Source organism: Lindgomyces ingoldianus (assembly GCF_010093535.1).
Source record: "Lindgomyces ingoldianus strain ATCC 200398 unplaced genomic scaffold BDR25scaffold_77, whole genome shotgun sequence".
Taxonomy (NCBI): domain Eukaryota; kingdom Fungi; phylum Ascomycota; class Dothideomycetes; order Pleosporales; family Lindgomycetaceae; genus Lindgomyces; species Lindgomyces ingoldianus.
Genome location: NW_022985238.1, coordinates 66,350 through 90,055, shown reverse-complemented (window position 1 = coordinate 90,055; position 23,706 = coordinate 66,350). Strand labels below are relative to the sequence as shown.

The following is a 23,706-nucleotide window of genomic DNA, read 5'->3' as shown; positions in this document are numbered from 1 at the left end:
CGGTGAGCATGTCAGCGTCCTAAAATTGGACGAGGCTGAGACCCTGGCCAAGCCCAAACGTTACCTCCTCCACCGCGACCATCATCAACTCGACCTTCGACTGCACCTTCTTCTCGCATATCCGGAGCCGCGGAATCCCGCGGACTATACAATATGTCGCAAACACAAGTCGAGCACAGCGATTCGATATCGAGCCAGGACCCGCGTCAGGAGCAGGCGAAGAAGACAAAGAGCAGGAGGCCCGCAAGTGAGCGGCACCGCGCTTGATTCCGGATCACGACCTGTTATGCTAATTGACGACTAGATACTGCTTTCCGGCAGCAGCGATTAAAAGCATGGCAGTATGTACTTGTGCAGTCGTTGGAACTATCGCGATAGAGAGCCTTGGCTAACTGCGAGGCGCCAGACCCATCCTTACCCCGAAGACCGTCCTTCCTCTCTTCTTCATTGTCGGCATCATATTCGCCCCTATCGGAGGCCTGTTATTATACGCGAGTTCGCAGGTAGGTCTCATGTAGAGGCCGTTGCTTCGTGATTAATGGTCCTGACATTGTGTCCAATAGGTTCAGGAGCTCTCTATCGATTACACAAACTGCAACACCACGGCCCCTATTACCGAGGCGGACTTCAACCCGGATGTGCAAAGTACACTCAGTGAGATACCAGGTGACCGGGTAACAAGCTCTTTCAAGTCGCCGATGAACGTGAAGCCAAAGTGGGGCTACGCCAACGACACCTTCGAGTGGCCCTCTGGAAAGAAAAACCCCAACACTACCCTCTGTATCTTGGAATTCACCATCCCTAATGACGTCAAGGCTCCTGTATTGTTCTACTATCGCTTGACGAACTTCTACCAGAACCATCGCCGATATGTCAAGTCTTTGGATACAAACCAGCTGAAAGGTAATGCGGAGTCCGCGGGCTCTATTCGGTCAGGAGACTGCGACCCTCTCGACACAGCTCCGGACGGAAGGCCATACTATCCCTGTGGCCTCATCGCCAATTCCATGTTCAACGATTCATTCGACAAGAACCAACTAAATATGCCCAATGCCGAGCCCTACACTATGTCAACAAGCGGTATAGCATGGGATAGTGAGGCGGATTTGTATAAGAAGTCTAAGTACAAGCCAAAGGATGTGGTCCCCCCGCCAAATTGGAGAGACCAGTATCCGGATAACGGCTATGACGATCTTGAAGAGCTTCCCAACCTCCACACTTGGGAGGCTTTCCAGGTCTGGATGAGGACGGCAGGTCTCCCAACCTTCAGTAAATTGGCCATGCGAAACGACAAGGACACCTTGAAGGCGGGCACTTATCGGCTCCGGATTTGGGACAGTAAGCAACACAAGTGAGATAATGCAGGGACTTGATTACTAATTCTAACCCAGGGTTCCCCGTTCACAAGTACGGTGGAAAAAAGTCCATCCTGATCTCAACGCGCACCGTCATGGGTGGCAAAAACCCTTTCCTAGGTATCGCGTATGTTGTCGTAGGCGGTCTCTGCATTTTGCTCGGTGCTATCTTCACTGCTGCCCATCTCATCAAGCCAAGGTAAGCTCACAGTTGGGGTTAGACTAATAATTATCTAGCTAACATTACCTCAAGGAAACTTGGCGATCACACTTACCTCTCGTGGAATAATGACCAGCCGAGCACTGCAACGGCAACTGGACGCAGTGTTCGACCAGGAGATACCGCCTGATTAAAACGATAGACCTTCCTAATGGAGTTGGGAGTTTGTTCTTTTCATTTTCAGCTTGAATCACCACGGATCCGAGGTTTGGGAGTGTATTTGTATTACAGGTCGCTAAGAAGTCTGGCGTGCAGGCGTTCGCCCCGAGAATATGATTCACAATTCTTTTTTGGTTCTTCTGTACTCGACCTTGGTCAGCAGGTGTTCACTATGCTCAAGTAGGACTCGGGCCGAGAATTCTATCATGCTAAACTTCATGTCAGGTCTTCGTCAAGAGGTTATCTGAAACTCGTCGTGAAAACGAACGTTTGTAGCTGCGCCTCTACGGCCCAGATAATACCCCAAAAATCTCTAGACGGGCGCCAAAATATAGCTAGATGGACATTCTGAGACCTTATAATCCAGACCACAGTGAGGCATGAAGGTATAAACTTCCATGAATTCCATGTCGAAGGAAATACCGCTCTCAGCCTCAGCATTTTGCTTCAAATGGTACATTCTCCCTGCTCTAATCTCTTCCCTACCATTATCAGGGACCTGGAACGCAATTTTCAAAGGCCGTTTCGTTATCGGGACGTGTACAAACATCTGTTTGCATCCCGGGGCTCTTAGCCTCCGCAACCGACCCGAGCCCAAATCCTTCGACAGCGCACCGACGTATCCAAGCATTTCCTAACCACCATTACCGTCCTCTACGACAACCAGAACAACGGCTCACCAGCCACACGTGCCTCCCCCCTCACCACACTCGACAGAGACAACAGCTCAGCCATCGCCATCTACGCCATATTCCACATCCCAGCCAAGCCAAACAAATCCGACGTCACAAAACGACCTGCCATCGGCGCACATCGACATGCCCAATGATGCGTACAGACTACGGCATCCGGTTCAACCTAGAAAAAGTGGCGTAGACCGTCAACGGCGCCAGGCACCTCAATGTGAAAATTGCCCTACGACAGGACTCGTACCGCACGTTGAATATCTACTTCCAGACGGATCTGGTGGGTGGTGTGCTAGTTTGTGGCATGCTCTCCGTCGAATCTCGGAAACGGGAAAACTAATGCAAGTGTCTACGCTAATGGCGGTTCACGAGACAGGGCATTGACTGGGCTTGTTGCATAGTAAGGATGATGTGATTCATAATTATATGGATTATTCGACGGATGCGTTTTATACAGTGTTTACACTGGAGTGGCCTGATAGGATGCGGGCTCTGTAATATATATATCAAGATGGGAATTGAATCATCTATATAGGTGCGTGGATTCTACGGATGGGTGAACGGTCGAGTATTGGGGCGGGTAAGTTGTTATTAGCAGACAGACTGTACACCGTTTTGGGGGATTCCGGGTTTGTTGTTGCAGAGCCGTCGTTTTTGCGTTCCCCTCCGTAGATCGTTGCGCCTTCTGCCGCATTCGTCCCCACTTGTATTTACATTGCCTCTCATTCCTGTTTCTTGTTCTCAGCCGCTCCACTTCACTCTACATGTATGATGTGTAAATTAACAATCTTCCTTTTTCGAAAGTTCTTTGTCGAATTCCCGGGGTTTTTCCAATATACTATCTATATTCCAGAGGGGCCAGCTCCCAGGATTGGCTGGCGTTGGCGCTCCTTATTGAGGTCCCAAGGCATCCCTTGGGACATCCGTTTGCAGATGCATATGCATTCCAGAACATTCTCCCGTACTCCACTCCCTACGTCCCTCTCACTCTCCAGAACATCCCCATAACGTCAAATTTTCGCATGGTAACCGCCCAGTTACTCCGTACTATTGATCCATCCCCAGAAGTGAGTTAATCGTCGATGAGAATAACGCAGCAGACCACTATTCTGAGGCCACATTCTATATCCTTTGTGATAAAGAAAGCCAGCATTCAACTACGGAGCATCTGTTAACTCAGCTGCCTCCCACATGGTGACAATCCTAAACAATCCTCGTGACATTCGGTTCCTCGGCCGGCTGACATATGGAGGCCCAGGCGGTACAGTGGGGAAGTCGAGGCCCGGGGGAGACTTCACGTTTCATGGATGGCTTCTAGACGCGTCTAGAATCTCGTGGGGAATGACATCATGAGAGTTTGGAAAGCGTCTACCGACTTAGGATATTACATATTGAGAGCAAGCGTACTGGCGGCTTCAGTGAGGGGTCGATATGAGGAAAGAGCCTGGAAGGAACTGTACACCTAACAAAGAAGTTTGAGCCCAGGTTTCCGCTCTAGGGATCTGTTTATCCGGATGCGGAAGTCATGGAGTTTCGATGGCAATGTGTGATACGAGCGGGGAAGGACGATGGGAGTATAAAGAAAGCATAATGAGATACCAACGGCCTTCGTTTCAACCGCTAGAAAATTTACGGTCGAACCTAGAGATTTTGCACACGTTTCTTTTGAGAGAGTACTAGTCTTTGTTACTTACACCTTCGGACTTCTCCCAAATTGTAAGAGCATAAATACCACAAGTCCATCCACCACTATCTTACGTAGCCTTCGAGAATCACCCCCTCAATGCCTCACGCTCTCTCAATCTTCCACCGTCGAAACACCTCTACATCCACATCCACGTTCACAGCCCCCACCTCCAGCTCTTCCTTAAACATCCACCTCCTAATCCCACCAAACCCATCTACGACCTTGAACACAACCTCAACCTCGAACTCAAACCCTACCACACCAACAAAACGTTTCACCCCACCATCGACCTTCCGCTACGCCGTCATCCTCTTAAAAGCCCGCCCCACACCCGCAGACATCGAAACCCTATCCGACTATACCAGCAACAGAACTCCACCCTCATCGCCTACATCAGTGCCATCCACGAGGACGCCACAATCATTCTGCAACTCCGGCTCCGGCTCGACGGCATCTTCATCAGGATATTTCCCTGCTATTGGCTTTGGGCTTGAGGAAGAGTGTGAGAGAAGAAGACAGGGTTGGGAGAGGGAGCGGAAGGCTGAGACGCCACCACCGCCTTACACGCCTTAGAGAAAGAGAGAGAGATGCAGAGGACCATGCAGAGTGTTAGGTGTATCTCCAGTGTTGTAAGCTTCCGGTTCGTTGGGGCAATGAGCTGTCTTATGCTTTATATTGTTTTTGTTGGAGGGTTTGTTGTTGGAATTTTGGTTCTTCGTCGAAGGAGAAAAGGTAACAATTTGGAGCATGGGTCTGAGTCTGGTAGTGAGAAGTCGACTTTACGGTGTATGAAAGAGGGGCCTAGAAAGATGAGGCTAGTCAATGTTGATGTAGAGTCTCAAGGTGCTCGGGTAGGTGCGTCAGAGGGTATTTGGAGGGGGGAAGAGAAGGTTGTGATTGGGAATGGGGTCCTTGGTGTCAAGGGTACGTGTATCGTATAGTGAAGACATGGACTTCCTGAAGTAATATACTCCATAATAAATACTCTTGTTTTATGAAAACTTCAAATTCATCGATTTTATAGCAAAAGAGGAAAAGAGAGTGACTAGCAAAGCAAAAACGGAAACTAAATAAAGTGGAAAACCATATACTTTGCCTTCACCCAAAGCTTCTCTGATGCCAGTTCAGAACAACGCTTTGTCCACAACTAAGAAACCCAGATCCTAATCTACAACGTCTCAGAAACCAGGGCTTCCAACTTCTTTTGCGCTGCAAGACTGTAATCTCTTACATATATAAGACTATAGACTTTGAACTTCTGGGGCGAATACCGCGGCGTTAGGGGATTCTGCAGAAACTTATGCGGCGCTCGCATCCAGTTCTCTCTGACATCATCTGAGAAGCACCAGATTTGCGGTTGTTTCTGGACACCTTCACTTTTATCAGTGGTTGGGATATCGATGTCAGCGCCCTTGATGGTGGCAATGTAATGCCCGCTATGGACAGCTTTGCTTGAGTGGGATATTATGCTTGGTAGCCTGTACCGCAATGGCAAAGTCGACTGCTCGGATGAGTAGGTGGTTTGATACTTTGTAAGATCAATTTTCTATGTCCTATGAGTAATTTGCTTATCTACGTACATGATATGGGCGGTGTGGGGAATTACTTATGTACCTCGTAGAAGCAGCAAAGCCGGTAAGTAACTGCTCACAGTACTCGTTGCTATCTTCGTTTTGTCCGAATGTGAACTCCTTTTTGCGGAATCCAAAGCCGGCCATGCGACGGAGTTCCGCGGCGTGGTTAGGAATTAAGTTAGCTAGGTCGTTGTCGCCCCAATAGCGGGCAATGAGGTCTTTCATAGCGCAAGCGTAGCAGTCGGTTTCCTTCTTAACTCTTGGAGCTTTTGGTGGTAGGACTTGTTTGCTGAGATTTGGATTCGAAGGCTCTGCAGGAGGTGGAGATATCTGCTCACATTCAGATCCAGATTACACCCAGATTCGCCCGGTAGCTCACCGAAAAGGTATTCGAATGGCCCAGAGGACTCTGGACGTTCTGGTAATTGGCTAAAATAGCCAACTTCAAGACTCACCAATTCATCTCGTTCCAGTGTAGTAGCGCTTTCGCTTGAAAAATCATCAACATCAGTCAGATATTCGAAGCTCTCTGCCTCATCAGTGACATACGGAAACATATAACAGGGATACGTGATCTTTCCTAGGCGGTTACGTCTAAAATCTCTACCAATCCAATAGTTGTGGGTCATGATCCAGTTGACGAATGCCAGCTCATTAAAGTAGTACCTAGTAAACGGAGTTTTGGTAACAACTCTGCCCCGGATTCCCGATACCTCTGGGCTCAGCTAGGTGACTTAATCGCATTGCAGGACGTTTCTTGCTGATTTTTGAAGCCTAGGAATAGTTTGCATTGGATTTAGGGTGGGCTAGGGTGATTGATAGCTTACTATATTGTCGCTTCGTTTCTGGGGAGCGGATTTCAGTTCTAAGACTCCTCCCTGGGATCGGCGTGTGTGCACCATAGCGAATGTGAAAACTTTGCATGCTAATTGGCAATTGAATGTGTTTGAACTGAGAAGAGCAGAATGATTGACGAGAAGCGGGACGGCTGGGTCAGAAGAAAGGACAAATGAGACGAGGAAAGCTCTTACCTATTGACAAAGAATTTATAATACATTACGTTGTTTTTGTTGTAAGATGCTCAAGTGGGGTTTGAATGTTATTGCCAACGTTATTGTACCCTCAAAGGACAATAAAATGAACTAGAATTGTACCAAAAAGAACAAAAGGAAAGTGAGGCGCACAGGGTGCCCTTTGATATCATGATGACCTAGAGACATCTTCCAATCGCTCTTTTCTATATATACGAAATGATAGCCGTAACCTCCCACCTGCATGGCGGAAACCCCACCGCACTAAAACAGCTTTGACTGACCAGCATCTGAAGCCTTCCCGTGGAAGTCTATAAAATTATTGTGAAAGCAGCGTTGTTCTTTCGCTATTTCTGCTCTGGGTTTTGGCTTACGGCCAAAAAAGACTATGGTCTAGGTTGTGCTCCCCGCCGATTCTCTCATGACACTGTGCAGCGCTCAAGCTTCACTCCCCACTACATCACAAATATTAGAAGCTCTTTCTATGTCAGAACTATAATTCGCAAGGTTCATAAAAGGGGAATGTTCTATCTAGTTGTTATGCCCTCAAACTTTAGTATTAAGCTTTCAGAGAGTTTCGCCGATCAATGAAGTGATTCACTCCAAGACATGGATAACGTGTTTAACCAGTAAACTGCACACCATATCCTGCTTTGTATAGACTATCCCCTAGATCCTAAAGTAAGCAGAGATGAAGTCTCCCTTGTTAAAATGGAAGGCTCTCTGGCGAGCAGGCTCTTGAATCTCCTGTCTATATGCTTGAATTTGGGGGGAGAAGCAGCTCGCGTTAAAATGTGATATATGCGCAGGTATACAGAGGCTGAAAATCTTGCGCTCTGCAAGTACTAGCTGACTCAGGTGTAGCGTAGCTACTATGGCGATCGAGGATAAACAGGCGGTTGATACCTGTTGTACAAGACGCAGTATGTTTGTTAAGTTATATTGCTTAAGCCACTTGAAGCTTAGCTAACCTGTTGTCTAACCATTGTTGCTTACTGCGATGACTTAGCTAGTAGGGAGCGGTGATACTAGCTGGCCTGGTGGAGCTCTCCTAGCCGGATAAGGAAGGGCAGGATAGCTTAACTAGACGCATTAACGCATTGGATAATGGTAACCTAGTCGCGATTCCCTAGCTGTATAACAACTGCTTAACTACTAGTGTTAGAGTTAGTGGTAGCTTTTAACGTTGCAGCGGCCCCTATTATATACCTAGTCTTACCAAAATTCTAGGTGTCCTAGTTAAATATCCTGTACAACTAACGCATTTCTAGCTGTAACCTTGCAGGGATACGAGTTATGAGAGTCATGTATTGTGGACTGAGGGTCTGAGGAGCCATATGATTTATATCGAAATGATGGACTCCAAGCCCCCGGCTGATTGGGCAGCCTATCGTATAGCTCCTCGGCTTACACTAGCACTTGCTTAAACTACGCTTTAACTGTGACAAGACTACTCACATCTTGCGCGCTGTAAATGGAATTTACAGTCTTAATTTGTCTAAAGCCCTACCTAGGTGTTAACAAAGCGCAACACCTAGTTCTTGCTAACGGGTTAAGGAGGGCTCTAGCTGCGCACCGTAAGCAGATTATCTGTGTCACAGTTCACTGGGACATGCCTCGGACTTCCCCCGGAGAGCCCTCGGCCTGGCCTCGGGCACTTACCGTCTCGTTACGTGCCCTAGTATATATATATATCCTTTCTCGAACCCCTGAGTCTCTTGAAGGATTCGTCTATCAATACTATCCTATACCCCCTCTTGCGCTTCATACTTCCCGCACAACAGTGCTCTCACAACCTGCTATTTCTTGTGTGTTAATAATCCAGGGCGAAATTCCTTGTTAATGGAGGGTCTAAGATTTACTAAACAAGGTACTGCTCTTTAGTAGGGAGTAGCTGTAAACTTGGTAGGGGGCAAAGAGCATGTGTGGAGTGATATATTAAATTCTAGTACGTTGTAGGTTTCTACTAATGCGTGTTTGGATCAAAAGTAGTCTTCCTTCTTTAAAAGCACCCGAGAGTGTTGGTGTAGTGCCATAGTTGAAATTGTGATGGGCTTGGCGATTGTGTTGGTGGAGGCGCAGGCGGCACAGTAGATGTCCAGAACGTGGACAGACTCATCCCTTCAGCTCCAACAAGATTGCTGTATAGCTCCTTTCTTCTGTTCTTTCAGTATTTTCGCTGTGACGGTCATATGCCGGGACGTGGCTCAGAGTCCCATAGACCTGCACAGCGCCGAATATCAAACCCGGCAGGACGGGCGTAAAAGAATAGCGATCGTCGGGGGAGGTATCGCCGCAGCGTCGCCGGCTCACCCATCGTACGCCGATTATGGCTACCCCCAACCTATCGACCTTACCATCTACGAGGTAGGTGCTCGGGTTGGCGGCCGCGTAAACTCGACTCTCGTCGACAACCTAGCCTATACATACGGGGGCTATGTCGACACTGGTGCAAGCACATTCTCTGCCAACGACTGGTGCTTGCAGACTGCGATCGATGACACAAGACTACGACGAGAGGTTATCAAGGAGTGCCGTCATATCAGCGGCCTACAGCTGGCGTTTAGGATGGCCAAACTTTCGTCCTACGTCGAGATCGAGGTCTCAAGTCACGGACTCGGCTAGAGTATGCTCGAGATATACTTAAGTACGGACTCTCGGCTCGGAAGCTACAGAAATTCATTCGTGATAAGCTTCCACTTTTTCACAGTCTGTACAGCAACAATCAAGGACCGAACCCAAATCTGCCTGCTACCGTTCGGCGACTTGGCCTAGAGGAAGAAAGTGAAAAACCTCCCGATGAATATTTGATGGGGAACAGGGTTCCAATAGAGATGATACACGACAGAATTCAACCTACAGTCCGAGCTTTATTTGCACACAACCTGAGCGATCTCAATGTAGTGTCCGCTCTCATAGCAATGAATCCCGCAGCAACGTATCGCCTTGAAAACGAGCCAAGAGGAAACTCGGAGCTTGTTCCCCGACTTATTCGGCTATCAGAAGCACGAAAGATGTTGAATATGCAAGTCTATGATCAGCAGATCGAGTAACCGAAAATATAATATGGTAGTGTCAAGCACCAATCCGCGTGCAACCCTAGGGATGAAAGAAAACAATGAATACGACATTGTAGTTATTGCAACGCACTTGCAAGGAGCCGGCATAGAATTTGATTTCCCAGCACCACTTCTACCCAACTCTCTTCCCGACTTCGTTGAGAGATATGTCACACATTTCAGCACTCGACAGGAAATTCGGCTTGCACCGAGCTTTTTCAGCCTCACCATCGCAAAGGAGATACCGGACTTGATCTTCACAACCTCAGGGTCACGAACCTCCAATGAAACCGACATGTTCACAATAGAACATTATGAAACCTCCGATGGGTTTTCCGGCGACATGATAGAGCTGGTAAATATCTACAAAACCAGATCATCAGGGCCTATTCCAGACTCGATGATTTTGCAGATGCTCGGAAAATCTCCGGATGGTTCATTGCAATCATCAGGGGTTAAATGGACTAATCGTCAAGTCTGGCCCCTATCTTCTCCCAAACATACCAGGGGTCCTCAACTGGACAACATCGAGCTCGCAAATGGTGTATTCTATACCGGGTTGTCAGATGAGTTGCTGAGTTCTATGGAAATGAGTTGCCGAATGGGGCGTTAAGTTGCCCATATGGTCTACTGGAAGCTTCTCCCCCCAATGGGTTTTGCAGGTCATTTGTAATTTCTGTTTGTACGAATGTATCACGTCCACTCTTGCTAACCCTAACCTAGCGCCTTAACCCTTTTAGCTTTAAGTTTAAGATAACGTTTGAAGAAAGTCCAAGGCTGGTATTACCTTAGGGCAGATCGTTACGTTCTACGTAAGAATCATAAAGATGAAGAAGCGATAATACGCAATAGTGAGCGCGAGCAAATCTAGATACTTAAATAGAACAGAAAGGCCATTATTAGATGTCTATAACTATATCTCAAGAAGGGGTTTCTCAATAGAAGGGATAAGGTACTATTAAAGTTTCGCTTTTTCTTGTCTCAATGGTCGTCTGTGCACGCAGTGCCACAGGGTAGATGAAAAGACATACCTAGATGCTGATAAGTCAGCATGCATTTTATCAAGGCCTTCATATATCGCAGCACTGGCAGGGTTTATTCTACAATGGTGATGGTGATGAGAATAAGGGACAGCCTGTGCCAGGCAGCAGGTGCTGCAAGTACGTGGCTAATCCCAATTGGTTCTTTCTAGAATTGTACGGTAATTAAATTATGCATGAATGAAAATAGAAACCAATTACGTTTTGCGCAGCATAATATAAGCAAAATCAATAAACTTCTGCTAACTAATATGGAGAGGTACGGGTCCTCTTCTGACCAAAGACCGACAACGCTGGTAAAGAAGGCCTGGATGTTGACCAAACATGGGGTGATAGTTGCTCTGGGTATAATCTTTTTTTTTTGTCACGAAAACCGAAGAGCCCTCGATATCCAAAATAGATCAGGGGAGAATAGCTCCGGCCTCCGCTGGATAAGACAACCGACTAAAGAGGTAACCAACCCCTGAGTATTTGCTCGTTCCAATTAGGAAGTGTACGTAAGGGGGCTAAAAAGTAGTTGGAGGTTTCCTACAGTTTTCGAAAGGAACGAGGAAGGTTTAAGACGTTGATCGGCCTAAGTACGTTCGGCACGGTGGATTTTACGCTACACCGGGGGAGGTGGAGACCAGGGTTTCTTTCTTGTCTCATTTGGTAGTAATCCAACCAAGGGTTCACGAGGAGATCAGCTTCGGTGGTAGAAACGACGACGGGGTCATTGGTCACTAAAATATCCGAGCCGTAGCCTCTTACCGTTGCGATCCAGTGACTGAAGTCGAATGTTTGCTCGCTGTGAAGCACGATGTTTCACAGCTTGTACTGTAGTAGTTTGATATATCTACTTAATGGTTTGTGAGGTCTAAGGGATACTTGTATCTAACCACTTCGTGAATCTTGTGGACCCCGTATTTGAGAATAGCGACTGAGTTCTAATTTAACGTGGAGGACCTCTGGTGCTCCTCAGATTCGCCTGGAGAGAGTAAATTGGATATCTCGATTGCAAGGGTTGAGACCGTCAGAGCACATTGTAGTGAGTTGCTCATATGCCAAGAATTCGTTGATCGCAGCGAAGTCAGTATCTACTTCATGGATAAGATTATCCCGAGTTACGGCAGAATTAAATTCAAATTGAGGGTAGGTACTGTTAGTCGGGTTGGTGCAGATTTATCCACACTAACAAACTCTCCTTTCTTCGCATCAGGTACGCAGTGGGCATCATTCTCTCCCGTCCATTCGGACCTGTATTGGAGGCGAGGCAACCCTGTATGATTCTGAAAAGGAATTCATCGGTATCGTTCTGTTGAATAATGTCGTCACACCGTATCAATAGTTTGCAAAGTCTTGGATAAGATCCATGTCTGCGTCGTCGTAATCGAGATGATTTGGCGTCCCCTAGTCATCAAGCCCTAGTAGACCTTAGCACATTTCCAATGAATCTCTTGACGATATAGGCAATTGATTCCGGTGCAGGTGGATTGCAAGGTTATTTAAGCAGTTGGCAACCTGATTGTTGTGTGACAGAGTCCAGTTCATGAACTTGGGAAGGTGGAGGAGAGATTGAAGAGGAGCTAAACAATAGCAAGAGTTCCCATTTCTTTGAAGTTCTCTATTGGCTTCGTTCGAACTGGTAATTGGCCGCGTTTTATTGGTCCAGTATGAAAGATCGCAAAAGAAACGAGCCAGAGGAATGAAATGTTGGAACAAGACTGAGGAGTAACAAAAGAGTCTGAGAGGGAACGAAAGAAGCTGATATTGGCTAGAAATCTACAAGTAAAAAATTAGTCTGGAACTAACAAGGAGAGTTAAAGTAGGGCTAGAAACTATTGTTCTTATTGTCCTTGCAGAGAATGGTGATAACAATTTGCTGTGTTGAAGTAAATGAACTTTCCAGTATAAACAAAGGTAAAGGGCAGCAACACCACAAAGTAAAATTGAAATAATTAGCCTTGCATTTTGCAGCAAAATCTGAAATTCTTGCGCTAGTAGGATAAATTGTGTACTTGACTCTAAATTCTAATTCAAGAATTTACAGAGCCTCCAAGGACACTGGGGTCCGGAATGGAGGATGGGCCAAGTCTCTTGGAGGCTTGCCAGAATATGGCACTCATTAATAGGGAGGAGGATGGATGTTCGAAAATGCATTAAATGGAGACGCATACCTGTGCTCGAGATGTGAATGTCGTAAGAAAATGGTGGAGGTGCTTCTTAGCGTCTTGGCATCCGTCGTCTCATTGGCTCACGAACATTTCACATTTGACTGTCTCTGGACTTCACTGCACACAATCGATGGCGGACAAAGAACCTCGAGGCGAAGCATATGAAACCCAACACGTGCACACAGTCTATGAAGAGATTGCTTCTCATTTCTCGTCCACAAGATACAAGGTGTTTGTCCACTTCACCTCCCTTCTTTCAGCCTAGAAACACCTAGCTAATTCTTTAGCCCTGGCCCATTGTTGAGAGCTTCTTAAAGGGACTTCCAGATGGCTCCATAGGCGCAGATGTTGGATGTGGAAATGGGAAATACCTTGCCGTCAACCCGAGAGTGTTTATTGTTGGGAGTGATAGGTAAGTTTTCATTTCATACATGAGAAGATGTGAAGTGTTTAAGACGTCAGAGAGTAGAAAGGGATTGAAAATTCCTTGTTAAAAAGGCACTGGAATTGATTATCAGAGATGCAGATCTACCAACTTGGTCAAGATCGCAAAAGCCTATCATTCGCACTCCGTCATCGTAGCAGACAGTCTCTCTCTTCCACACCCGTCAAAGACATTCGACTTTGCAATTTCCATAGCGGTAATCCACCATCTTTCCACTCCGGAGCGCCGGATAGAAGCCGTGCGAGCAGTGCTAGATATCCTCCGACCACCATCTTCCGTGCAAGGCGATGAAGGAGGTAAAGCATTAATCTATGTCTGGGCTCTGGAGCAAAAAGACTCTCGTCGAGGCTGGGATGAAGGGCATGAACAAGATGTCATGGTGCCATGGGTGCTGAAGGGGAAGAGGGAGAAGAAACCATCAAAGAAGCGGCAGAGTGACGATCAAATCTCGGAAGATCGAGATCGAGACCGAGGGATGGGAGGACAGGGGGAGGACAAGACGTTCTTACGGTATTACCATCTTTATAGAAAGGGCGAGCTAGAAGGTGATATTGAAGAGGCAGGCGGGAGAATCCTAGGATCGGGTTATGAGAAGGACAATTGGTGGGCGATTGCCGTATCTAAAATGGATTCATAGCGTGAGGTCTCACGAGATGGGTTGAATAAGCTCCTAGATATCTATACATTCTTTGCATGCACTAGCAGTACCACTTGGATACCCTTTCAGCACACTGATCCAGACAATTATTAGCACCTCTTAATACCTAAAAAAACGGTATACCCAAATCATAAACGCCCAGCGAATGGCACTGGAGGCCTTTCCTACTCCTCAATCAAAACTACAGGCATAGCGTAGCTACTTTCTGTTAGGGGAAAGAGCTGCCAGTAGAACCCTACAGCCCCGGATACAAGGATGATATAGTAAGCAACCGTCCAGACGAGGCCCTTTGACTGAGAGCCAGGAGCATCGTCATCCTCCTTCTTCACCACGCTGGGTGGTTCATTAAGTACGCTCGCTTCGACACCCACGCGACCCCAGAACCGAGGCAAGCCCATCCAGTTGCAGAATGTATGGGTCAGAATGAGCGAAAGGAGATTCCCCGTGCGGAGGAAGACGAAAGAGACGAAGAAACCGAAGAGAGAGGTATATGAGAACTGAAAGAGGGAGCGGAGCACGGCGAGGTGCATTGGGAAATGCGGGTGAGTAAGGCGGAATTCGTAAAGGTGGTGGACGTGAGCGATGCCGAAGTACAGTGGGGTCAGGAAGATGATTTTCTTGCCTGAGACGTGTGCCAAAATATGGAGCGGAATGATCAGGGCGCGCCAAATTAGCTCTTCACTGATGGGGCCAACAACGAAATTTCTGTATCCAATCCAGCTGCTAAGCTCTTCATACAAACGCTTTCCTCTTACCCAGTCCTTCACGCCACCATCTACAATCCCAGCTTCGAACAATGGACCCGCAAATAGAATAGTTACGAGCAGCATCGTCTTTGCAGTATCAAGGAGGGAGACCGGCCAGACACCGAGGAGCCTCAGAATCTCCTGAGGAGGCGCTTTGCCATAATCATACAGCACGTAAATGGTCAAAGCCAGGCTCATGAGACACGAGAATGTAACTGCTCGCACCCTCGCGCGTATAGAGGACGGCGCATCACGGGAGAGTTGCGGAGAGGGCCGTGTCGCTGGGGAGAGATAGAATGGTACGATGTAGATGAGTGTAAAGACGACCTGCAAGTCTAACTCGTCAACCTCGTGTCCAGTTTCCTCCGACATTATGCCAAACGATAGGCAGATGGTCATAACCGCGGGGTGGGGCAGGATTTGGGGACATGAAACAAGAGGGAGCGGGACGCACCGACAGTGTAGCCGCAGTGTTGGGAGAGATAGCCGGCGCTTTCTGGGCTGACGACACATTAGACAAGCTTGCAGAGTTCAAACGCATCTTGAGGAGTTGGTAGGGACAAGGTGCAGGTGGTTGTGCATCGCGCAGGCGTTTGCGAGAGAAGGAAAGAAGTGTGGGCCAATGGTTTGTGACGTACCGCCTTTGAGCTGCTTTTCCCAAAGCTCGCTGAAACGGTCCAAGAGGGCCTTGATAGGCGCCATTGTGAGAGGTTGGTGTTGGAAGCGTACAGTCGCACAGGTTGAAAGGCAACGTATTTATTATAGAATGATTCCGCCGGTAGGTGGCATCACACACGGCTATAAAGTCTGGCCGCGTCCTTGTTTCCGGGGCTCGTTTACAGCAGCAATTTCTTCCAAAGGCGCTTCGCTCACGATTCGATATCCCAACCGTCGGTGCAAACAGGACAAACGGCGGTATAATCACGTGCCGGATCATCGTTCACCCGTCAGCGGGATCCAACATCGAGGAGCCCCTGTTCCCAGCCACATTTCATCCCTGCGTTCCTCAAGCCTTGCATCACCGCCGCAAAGACCACACGCCGCAGCCAGTGAACAGCCTTGGAACAGCTTTGGATTCCGCCCAACGGCCCGTGGCTAGACGTCAGTGGTCGGATTCTGGCTCCTAAAATTATTTTAATTTCCTCGCTAGCTCCACAACGCGTCCCCTCCGCCGTTGCCCTTTATCGATACTGGATAAGGGGCAGATCGAGGGGATCGAGGGGAAGGGCCTTGAACGCATTGAAAGCCCACTGTCGGCCGGACCGCTGTACCATCAATCTCAAATCCCATAATTAACGAGAGCGCCGGGAACCATATTGGTTCTCATCACGGACATCTCGACCAAACCTCGGTCACGGCTGGGCTGTGCTCGTGCTCAGCTGGCTCAGAGGGTGCTGCGCTGGCATTGGATAGCACCTTGCATTCGCGAGCTGCATCTGCATCAGCGACGAACCTCTTTCGGATCGCCTGCTGGGCCACAGCTCTCCTGAGAGTTTTAACAGACGCCGCCCACTCCTCGCTCTCACTTTTCAAAATTCTCAAACCTTTTAATGCCTTTGCGCTGCATTTGTCACTCGTTGGACATGTTTGTATAGTCATTCTTGTCACTCTTTACAATTGACGTTTCTCCACATTCATTATCCTTTCCTTTTTATTATATTTCTTTCTCTTAGCTTAATGAACCGCCCGACCGTGCCGAAACGCGTCCACGTCGTCACGCCTCCAAGCTCACGAACTGCTCGCACTCTTACCCCAGCATGTCTTCCGGTGCAAACTCCGGCTCATCAACACCAAAACTTCCAGTCATTACATCTCCACTTGCGCGCGCTCCAAAATTCTCACCGCCGTCATCGAGAAACGTATCTCCTCGTCGACAACCTCTTCATGACCGGTCAAACTCACAAACCAATCAGTATTCTGGCCCAACTATCCGCATTGTAGAGGATCCCGGCACCGACGTCTATTCAAAGACACCATTTCCCAGTCAGCCTTCTCAAATATTACCACCTCGTAATGCACCAGGGTACACGTTCGAGGGCAGGGGGTCTCGTGTTTCAGATTCGAGTTTTGTCACCAATGCGGTCGCGAATATCGAGGCCAGTCATACCCTGGTCCCCAGACCCCTACATCCCAAGAGAGCAATTAGACACTCAGCATCGACTAGCACCTCAGAGGCAGATACAATTGTGGCCTCGTCATTCTCGCCATCATCCAGTCGGTTTTCGCAGGGGACCACACCCCCGTCATCGCCGACACCCGACCGCAGCGAGAAAGAGAAGGGCTTGGAAATACTTGAAGAGATTGTCTCCCAACCAAAACGGTCAACCATTAGGGCTGTCATTCCCTCGTCTTCGTCTGGTGGCAACCCGCTTGAAGGGCACGCATTGACACCTCGGGCATCTGCCGCGTCGCTTGCGTCGACAGCCTCGACTGACACCCTCACACACATTGAGCAAGAGCTCGGGCACAAGGCAGGCTCACCCAGCGTCAGTCGATCCGTGCCAAAATCTCACAAACATACCCCGTCATCTGGATCCAACAAGAAGAAGCAGGCTTCATCTAATAATACGGCACCAGGAAGACCACCACCCGTGAACGAATCGACAGAATCGCTTGCTTATTCTGTGTATTCGTACGCCTCCAGTGACCGCCCGCGATCATCATCACATCCATCTCCCACTATTCATGCCGCGCGTCAGGTTTCAATCGCCAGCGGAGCCCAAATACACTATCCTGTAATTCGAGCCCCTTCAGCAAGTAGCTTATGGGCCGAATCGCAAGAACTCCCAAATATCTCGTCCCGAATGAACCCTCGCGGCTCGCAGGTGCATCAGTGGAGCTCTCAGCTTTCGACGATACACTCGGAATCCGATCGAGGCTCGCGGTCGATTGAGCGGACATCACAATCCATTGATGAACGGTCACAAGCACATAGCGACAATGCCGGGAATGCGCGAGGCTATCTGCCGCGGAGGCGACAGACCATTGGGAGCGTCGCTTCTTCGGACAATGTATCCTCGGAGATGACAGAGGCCTCGGTGGTGGTGCCACTACCGCTATTTTCCCCCATAACTCGACCATCGGACGAGCGAGACTCGGATGAGCACCATGATACTATATCGCCGCTACAATCTCCCCCGCTGAGGAAACAGAGATCCGGATATCTCAGGAGATGGGACAGCGATTCACGGTCGAGCTCTTCCCGACCAGGGTCCTCGCAGTCTGACCTCGCGACCTTCATCCATAATACCATTCCGGCTTGGGCAAGGTAAGGACCCAAGCTCTTGGATTTCATGTTGATGCTGACTCGAGAACAGAGTGTATTACCGTCGAGGTGAACGCACCTCGCTCGGTGCTCCCGATTCTTCAACGTCCGAAAGTGCAGAAAGCGATCGAGTACCAACAGCGCAAAGCGGTCGCACCAACACGCCATCAGAGAGCCACTTTCCGCTGAGCATTTATCGGCCTCGAAACCGACCGCATAACCGGATGTCACAACCCGAATCAGTCTTAACATCTGAAGGACCTGTGGAGCACGAAGTGTATGTCATCGGACCTCCAAGGCGTGGGCGCGGTCTCTCCGAACCCTTCACTCCGCGTCTACGGCAAGACAGGCGATCTCAAGCCCGATTAAGTGCATGGACAGCCCCGTCTTTCGATTCGAATGTCGGGACGTTGTTTTTCAGTCGTCAGAATCGGCAAATCTTGTTGTTTTGTTTAGGCTTTATTTTCCCGTTCGGTAAGATCCCCTCCCCTCGCACACGCCTGGTTGTCGGTGCGCATAATGCCATCCCCCTCACATCATACTGATGATTGTAAAGCATGGATCATTGCGTCGGTTCTCCCTCTTCCGCCGGATCCTGGACAAGTGACACCAACACCGAGCCAAATGGATCTGGAGCAACAGTTCGACCGAGAACTTGGACCGCCGGTTGATGATCGGTCATATCAGAAGGCCATGTGGTGGCGTAACCTTAATCGAATAATGTCTGGGGTTGGGACACTCCTTATTGGAGTGATTGTAAGTTCAGGATCTGAGCTTGGATGTGATGAGGGTGTACACTGACTTCTTCTAGATTGCTCTTGCGATTGTTGCGTCGAGGATGTAGATATCCTCCAGCAACCCGCGCGATATTGTCTTGCCTTATGGCCCCACATCAGCGTCGTCGATGTCTATCTCCATCTACCATCTACCGTACCGTACTACCTACCATCTGATTGTCATACTCCCAACGCTCACCTGGCACTACTCATCTCCTTAATCCCTTCCCCCACAACCAACACCCAAAATTTCCTTAACGAAGACCACACACATTCACGACCCCATCAATGCCCATTTTACGTCTTTTAATCAATTATGTATTTCTTACCCATCTATCTATGTGTAACGCGACGACTTTCCACGATCTTCTCGTATCGTTTCAAGTCTGCTGCGATTGTCACGTAGACAGTTGTACAAAACCTTGTTGGATTTTTCTATTTGTTGGACTTTTGGATTTTATGAGAGCGAGCGAGCCGAACGAGCGGTTCTGTTCTGAGCTGCGTTCTGCATCGCATGCATAGCGGGCGTATAGACCTCTGCTTTTCCCATTGATATATTACCCCACCTTGCACCCACTCTGTACAGCACAGCACAGCACAGCACAGCACACTAGCGTGCTTTTTCATTGTATCACTTAAGATTGGTATCACTTTGAGATCCTGAATTGGATTCACGACATGGCACAACGCGTGCACAACCCCCTGTCCCTCCATTTAATGTAGTTTTCACGAACTATATGATCTTGTAATTGTAGATGCACCGGCCCCGTAACGAAATGATGGTTGGAGGCCGGCGCTAAATCAAACACTTTTGCTTCCATGACGGGAAATTTTGGATACGGACCTTCGTATGACTGACTGACTGACCTGGAGATGGCGCGGTGACAGATGCGAACATGGGATGAGGCTCGTTTGATGATACTTGGCTCGTGTACTCATGTGAAGTCTGTCGAGGTTGTTGAGGCTCGAGCGCCACTGCCCCTGGCTGTGCGTTCGACCGACCCCCAGGGCTGGAGATGGGAAAGGTGGTGAAGGACTGGGGACATGAACGACTCATCGTGAATCTGTGCGCTCTTGACAGGCCCGAATGGCGATGAACATGGTGCAACAAGCCCTGGCCCTGAACGTGCATCTATCCTTGGTGTCGGCAAGGCTGATGCTGGAGAATGAGAACGAGCTTGACGAGATGAGAGGGAGTTTCAAAGGTTCATTACCCGCAAGCGATCCATGGGCCACGGGCGAGAAACCCAGAAGCATGACGACGGGGGGGGTAAGTGTGTGAATGTCAGCACCGCCACAGAGTTATGACTGTTCGCATGATCAGTCATAACATCACTCACTCACTCACATTGACTGCGAGCGTGAGTGTGCCTGAGGCGGAGCAAGAATATGAGTAGCGATGAGTCGAATATGCATGCTTGTGGCTTGGCTGTCCGCCTGCGCTAGACCTGGGGAGGATGTAACGGCCCCTCATAAAGCTTGTGGATTTGGCACACTTTTTCACGACCCACAAGCAACAGGCTTTCCAACACCGCGAACAAGCTCCTTCTTTTGCTTCTAACTCTCTCCCAGCTTCTCTCCTCTCCTCCCCAGAGCCAGTGTTATAGAACCAGGGATAAAGAATTGGAATCATGGCGGTCCGCGCACAATTCGAGAATTCAAATGAGTGAGATTGCCCCGCTAACCTTCGCCCTCCCCTCACGATCAGCTGCTTCTTGCGCTGCGCTGCCAGATGCACACCGAAAAGATAGAAAACATATGCTAAAACTATTCTTTTCTCGCAGAGTCGGTGTCTTTTCTACACTCACAAATGCATATGCCATCGTCGCAGTTGGAGCTTCGGAGAACTTCTACAGGTACGAAATTTGCTCCTACCTTAGGCACGCGATGCGATACAACAGAGTGGTTTGGGAGCTGATGTTTGTGTGGTAGTGTCTTTGAAGCTGAACTCCAAGATGTCATTCCTATCTGCCATGCCACGATTGCGGGGACGAGGATAGTAGGACGGTTAACCGCTGGGTACGTTTGGATGGTCTTGAGCACCTCTCGCCTCTTCTACCCTACTCTACTATGCTCTGAATCCCTGTAGGAATCATGCTAATTAATAATTTAGTAATCGCAAAGGCCTTCTAGTCCCTACCACCACCACCGACCAAGAACTTCAGCACCTGCGCAACTCGATTCCCGAAGCCGTCAAGATCCAGCGGATAGAAGAGCGGCTCTCCGCGCTCGGAAACGTGATATGTTGCAACGACCACGTCGCCCTCGTGCACCCGGACATCGAGCGGGAAACCGAGGAAATAATAGCAGACGTGCTGGGTGTCGAGGTATTCCGACAGACAATCGCAGACAACGTGCTCACGGGCAGTTACATGGCATTGAGCAATCAGGGCGGAATCGTGCACCCGAAGACAAGCATTCAGGACCAGGACGAGCTGTCGAGTCTGCTGCAGGTGCCGCTAGTGGCGGGGAGCGTGAATAGAGGGAGCGCGGTTGTGGGCGCGGGCATGGTAGTTAATGACTGGATGGCTGTTACTGGTCTCGACACAACGGCCACAGAGCTGTCCGTTGTTGAATCGGTTTTCCGGCTTGGCGAAGGCCATGGCCCGCAAAACATCAATACCACGCACAAGGACGCGATGGTGGAATCTTTCTACTAAATCAGATCTCCTCGGCAAAGGTCTCGCCGCTCCCTAGTTTTAGATCAGTGGCACGCCCCTCGGATTGAGAGGCTCGGATCGGCGCATGGCGTCTGGAGAAAATGGAGCATGGAATATGGATGCCGGGGATCACCTGGAATGGCCATAGGCTCCTTCTGGTGTAGAAAATGATATACTACCAGTGTCCGACAATACTGCTTTGGCTGAATTTGATCATTACCTATGTAACTAGCAGTGAAAATGAAGATGGAAATCTGCCGAACAGATTCAGAGCAAATGCACATGCGAACGTGGCGTACAAGGGCAGCCCGCATCCCGCATCCTACATCCCACCTTCTAGATAGGGCTGAAGGCGGTGAGGAAGATCGCCTTTCACATTGCAAAACTGGGACTTGCATCGGCACTTGCATCCGCGCTCTCTACAAACATTCGCAGTTTACGCTTCCACCCACGCTCTGCCTCTCTCACAAACTCGCCCACAAGAACTGCTATGGGCTATGTACGAGTGCGTCTGAACAAGTTAACTGTTAGTAATCCCGCTCGCCGAGCCGCCCGCCGAGGCACCCACACCTCTCCTCTCAACCACCAACGTTACCAACATCCACAACCCACACCTCCACCATGTCGTCCCCGACAGCAAAATCCCTCACCAAGCGTGCCGCGCCCAGCTCCCTAATGCCTCCCCCACCAGCCCCGAAACGGATCAAGCGCCCCGCCGTTGTGCTCGACGAAGACACCTACGTTGCCGCACTCACGCACATCATCCGCCGCGACTTCTTCCCCGGGCTTGCTGAGACGGATGCCCAGATGGAGTATCTGAGTGCGCTGGACAGTGGGAATAACGGCTGGATTAGGGAGAGTGGGAGGAGGCTGACGGAGGCTATGACGCCTGGACCGGGGAAGAGGCACGGAAGGAGGGCTGGAATGGCTGGACTTGGAGGAGGAGCAAAGGGAGGAGTAGGTGGAGGGAGTGCGGAGACACCGAGTGTGTGGGCCGGGGACACACCTCTCAGTGTCGCGGAGACGGATGCTGGCAGTGGTGTCAACGAAGCTGCGACTCAGAAACCAGACATCGATCTAAATCTAAGTCTAACAGCCTTCCAAGCGAAATACACGCCTGAGGACCAAGAATCCTTCAACCAGATCCTAGACAAAGCGAATGCGAAACGCTTCCTCGAGAATCAGTGGCTGCATATTGGGAATCGGCATCCTTCGAAGCAACGGCTCGCGCAGCAGAAGGTCATCACCGCCTCCACCTCCGCCACAGCAGCATCAACATCAGCAGGCAAGGAGGTAGTATTACGCCCATCCCACGATCTTGACGCCCGTCCCGCAGCCCCAACAACGCACAAACACACCGCTTTCAACAGTCTCATGTTCGTCCCCGACTCCATAGAATCCTGGGCGCCGACACGTGCGCAAGAAGCAGATTCCGCGTCTCTCGCTCCCCCGAAAGCACTGCTTCATCACAATACTCGACTCCCCACCCACGACCCCGATTCATCCACCAAGCGCAAAGACCCCCCCTCCCCAACTATCTCCGCGATCCGCGACGCCATTGCCGGGCGTCCACGGACGTCGAAAAGTGAGGCTGGATACGAGGGCAGTGAGACTCCCAGGGTGAACGGGTATGCGTTCGTTGACGCAACACCGCCTGAACCTGAAGACGAAGAAGAGGACGCGCCGACAGATTTGCTGGAGAAGTTTGGAGCGAATGCGAAGCCGAGTCCGTTTACTATTCATGATTCGAATCGGAGGGAGAGACTGCATCATAAAATGGTTGAGAGGATTAGTGGGAAGAGGGCGGGTAAAACGGAAGCTTCATCTTCTATCTCTGCATCAAGGTTGGGTCTGTTTGGAAACAATACACCGCGGTTTCTGAGTGCGCCTACTCCTGGTAGGCGGATGCCTACGGGAGCGGGGTTAAGGAAAGATGCGGTGGGTTTGACGCCCGCGGGGAGGAGGTTGCTGGAGAAGGTGGGTGGATCAACGCCGAAGCGGGAAGGAGGGTTTGGGGAAGAGAGGAAGGGCGGTGGGGGGTTGGATAGGGAGTGGACACCTACACCTAAGGTGAAGAGGAGGATTTGAGTGTGTTTGGTGCGCTCACTGCGTTTGTTCGGGATGAAGGGGGGGGGCATTCCCTGGGGTGGGGATTGAGGGGTGAGCTTGGGGCTGTGGTGCTGGAACTGCTC

At 49.5% G+C, this 23,706-nt stretch overlaps 10 protein-coding genes across 10 annotated transcripts; 7 read left to right on the top strand and 3 right to left on the bottom strand.

The window, feature by feature from the left end:
- Positions 1–63: 63 nt before the first annotated feature.
- BDR25DRAFT_299154 (Lem3/Cdc50) lies at positions 64–2,117 on the top strand. The gene is made up of 6 exons (XM_033689121.1): positions 64–247; positions 305–341; positions 407–503; positions 564–1,338; positions 1,392–1,554; positions 1,609–2,117. Exons 1-6 carry the CDS (start codon positions 154–156, stop codon positions 1,703–1,705), a joined length of 1,263 nt encoding a protein of 420 aa, XP_033539521.1. The 5' UTR covers positions 64–153; the 3' UTR covers positions 1,706–2,117.
- Positions 2,118–4,203: 2,086 nt separating this feature from the next.
- Positions 4,204–4,680, top strand: BDR25DRAFT_320577 (uncharacterized protein; the record flags this gene model as incomplete). Its single annotated transcript, XM_033691914.1, has 1 exon — positions 4,204–4,680. The coding sequence occupies one exon, from the start codon at positions 4,204–4,206 to the stop codon at positions 4,678–4,680; it is 477 nt and encodes a 158-aa protein (XP_033539520.1).
- Positions 4,681–5,099: 419 nt separating this feature from the next.
- Positions 5,100–7,357, bottom strand: BDR25DRAFT_363736 (uncharacterized protein; the record flags this gene model as incomplete). Its single annotated transcript, XM_033696785.1, has 13 exons — positions 5,100–5,220; positions 5,280–5,308; positions 5,357–5,653; positions 5,688–5,990; positions 6,020–6,374; positions 6,416–6,455; positions 6,509–6,669; positions 6,742–6,802; positions 6,846–6,891; positions 6,929–6,945; positions 6,997–7,105; positions 7,169–7,205; positions 7,314–7,357. The coding sequence occupies 13 exons, from the start codon at positions 7,355–7,357 to the stop codon at positions 5,100–5,102; spliced, it is 1,620 nt and encodes a 539-aa protein (XP_033539519.1).
- Positions 7,358–8,761: 1,404 nt separating this feature from the next.
- BDR25DRAFT_347654 (uncharacterized protein) lies at positions 8,762–9,565 on the top strand (the record flags this gene model as incomplete). Its single annotated transcript, XM_033694295.1, has 2 exons — positions 8,762–8,802; positions 8,884–9,565. The coding sequence occupies 2 exons, from the start codon at positions 8,762–8,764 to the stop codon at positions 9,335–9,337; spliced, it is 495 nt and encodes a 164-aa protein (XP_033539518.1). The 3' UTR covers positions 9,338–9,565.
- Positions 9,566–11,057: 1,492 nt separating this feature from the next.
- On the bottom strand, positions 11,058–12,916 carry BDR25DRAFT_363734 (uncharacterized protein; the record flags this gene model as incomplete). Its single annotated transcript, XM_033696784.1, has 13 exons — positions 11,058–11,118; positions 11,180–11,285; positions 11,360–11,598; positions 11,679–11,730; positions 11,757–11,800; positions 11,833–11,949; positions 11,991–12,079; positions 12,128–12,200; positions 12,232–12,344; positions 12,383–12,564; positions 12,630–12,691; positions 12,731–12,753; positions 12,839–12,916. 13 exons carry the CDS (start codon positions 12,914–12,916, stop codon positions 11,058–11,060), a joined length of 1,239 nt encoding a protein of 412 aa, XP_033539517.1.
- A 178-nt stretch (positions 12,917–13,094) lies between these two features.
- On the top strand, positions 13,095–14,054 carry BDR25DRAFT_299150 (S-adenosyl-L-methionine-dependent methyltransferase; the record flags this gene model as incomplete). The annotated part of the gene is made up of 3 exons (XM_033689120.1): positions 13,095–13,193; positions 13,252–13,376; positions 13,491–14,054. 3 exons carry the CDS (start codon positions 13,095–13,097, stop codon positions 14,044–14,046), a joined length of 780 nt encoding a protein of 259 aa, XP_033539516.1. The 3' UTR covers positions 14,047–14,054.
- On the bottom strand, positions 14,055–15,668 carry BDR25DRAFT_347652 (Abi-domain-containing protein). Its single transcript, XM_033694294.1, has 3 exons — positions 15,452–15,668; positions 15,268–15,314; positions 14,055–15,140 (listed from the first exon to the last, which is right to left on the bottom strand). The coding sequence occupies exons 1-3, from the start codon at positions 15,513–15,515 to the stop codon at positions 14,232–14,234; spliced, it is 1,020 nt and encodes a 339-aa protein (XP_033539515.1). The 5' UTR covers positions 15,516–15,668; the 3' UTR covers positions 14,055–14,231.
- Positions 15,669–16,570: 902 nt separating this feature from the next.
- BDR25DRAFT_330121 (uncharacterized protein) lies at positions 16,571–18,922 on the top strand (the record flags this gene model as incomplete). The annotated part of the gene is made up of 4 exons (XM_033692504.1): positions 16,571–18,081; positions 18,131–18,552; positions 18,635–18,834; positions 18,890–18,922. The coding sequence occupies 4 exons, from the start codon at positions 16,571–16,573 to the stop codon at positions 18,920–18,922; spliced, it is 2,166 nt and encodes a 721-aa protein (XP_033539514.1).
- A 1,445-nt stretch (positions 18,923–20,367) lies between these two features.
- BDR25DRAFT_308188 (eukaryotic translation initiation factor-like protein 6) lies at positions 20,368–21,767 on the top strand. The gene is made up of 4 exons (XM_033690988.1): positions 20,368–20,520; positions 20,639–20,710; positions 20,787–20,873; positions 20,968–21,767. The coding sequence occupies exons 1-4, from the start codon at positions 20,486–20,488 to the stop codon at positions 21,512–21,514; spliced, it is 741 nt and encodes a 246-aa protein (XP_033539513.1). The 5' UTR covers positions 20,368–20,485; the 3' UTR covers positions 21,515–21,767.
- A 169-nt stretch (positions 21,768–21,936) lies between these two features.
- BDR25DRAFT_308187 (uncharacterized protein) lies at positions 21,937–23,635 on the top strand. Its single transcript, XM_033690987.1, has one exon. It carries the CDS (start codon positions 22,136–22,138, stop codon positions 23,600–23,602), a length of 1,467 nt encoding a protein of 488 aa, XP_033539512.1. The 5' UTR covers positions 21,937–22,135; the 3' UTR covers positions 23,603–23,635.
- Positions 23,636–23,706: the final 71 nt, after the last annotated feature.

Coding starts and splice junctions, on each gene's coding strand:
- BDR25DRAFT_299154 (XM_033689121.1), top strand. CDS start 154: ATGTCGCAAACACAAGTCGAGCACAGCGATTCGATATCGAGCCAGGAC. Junction 248..304: donor AAAGAGCAGGAGGCCCGCAA/GTGAGCGGCACC, acceptor ATTGACGACTAG/ATACTGCTTTCCGGCAGCAG. Junction 342..406: donor CAGCGATTAAAAGCATGGCA/GTATGTACTTGT, acceptor GCGAGGCGCCAG/ACCCATCCTTACCCCGAAGA.
- BDR25DRAFT_347652 (XM_033694294.1), bottom strand. CDS start 15,515: ATGGCGCCTATCAAGGCCCTCTTGGACCGTTTCAGCGAGCTTTGGGAA. Junction 15,315..15,451: donor GGAAAAGCAGCTCAAAGGCG/GTACGTCACAAA, acceptor ATGTGTCGTCAG/CCCAGAAAGCGCCGGCTATC. Junction 15,141..15,267: donor ACACTGCGGCTACACTGTCG/GTGCGTCCCGCT, acceptor TTAGACTTGCAG/GTCGTCTTTACACTCATCTA.
- BDR25DRAFT_308188 (XM_033690988.1), top strand. CDS start 20,486: ATGGCGGTCCGCGCACAATTCGAGAATTCAAATGA. Junction 20,711..20,786: donor GCTTCGGAGAACTTCTACAG/GTACGAAATTTG, acceptor TTTGTGTGGTAG/TGTCTTTGAAGCTGAACTCC. Junction 20,874..20,967: donor GTAGGACGGTTAACCGCTGG/GTACGTTTGGAT, acceptor TTAATAATTTAG/TAATCGCAAAGGCCTTCTAG.
- BDR25DRAFT_308187 (XM_033690987.1), top strand. CDS start 22,136: ATGTCGTCCCCGACAGCAAAATCCCTCACCAAGCGTGCCGCGCCCAGC.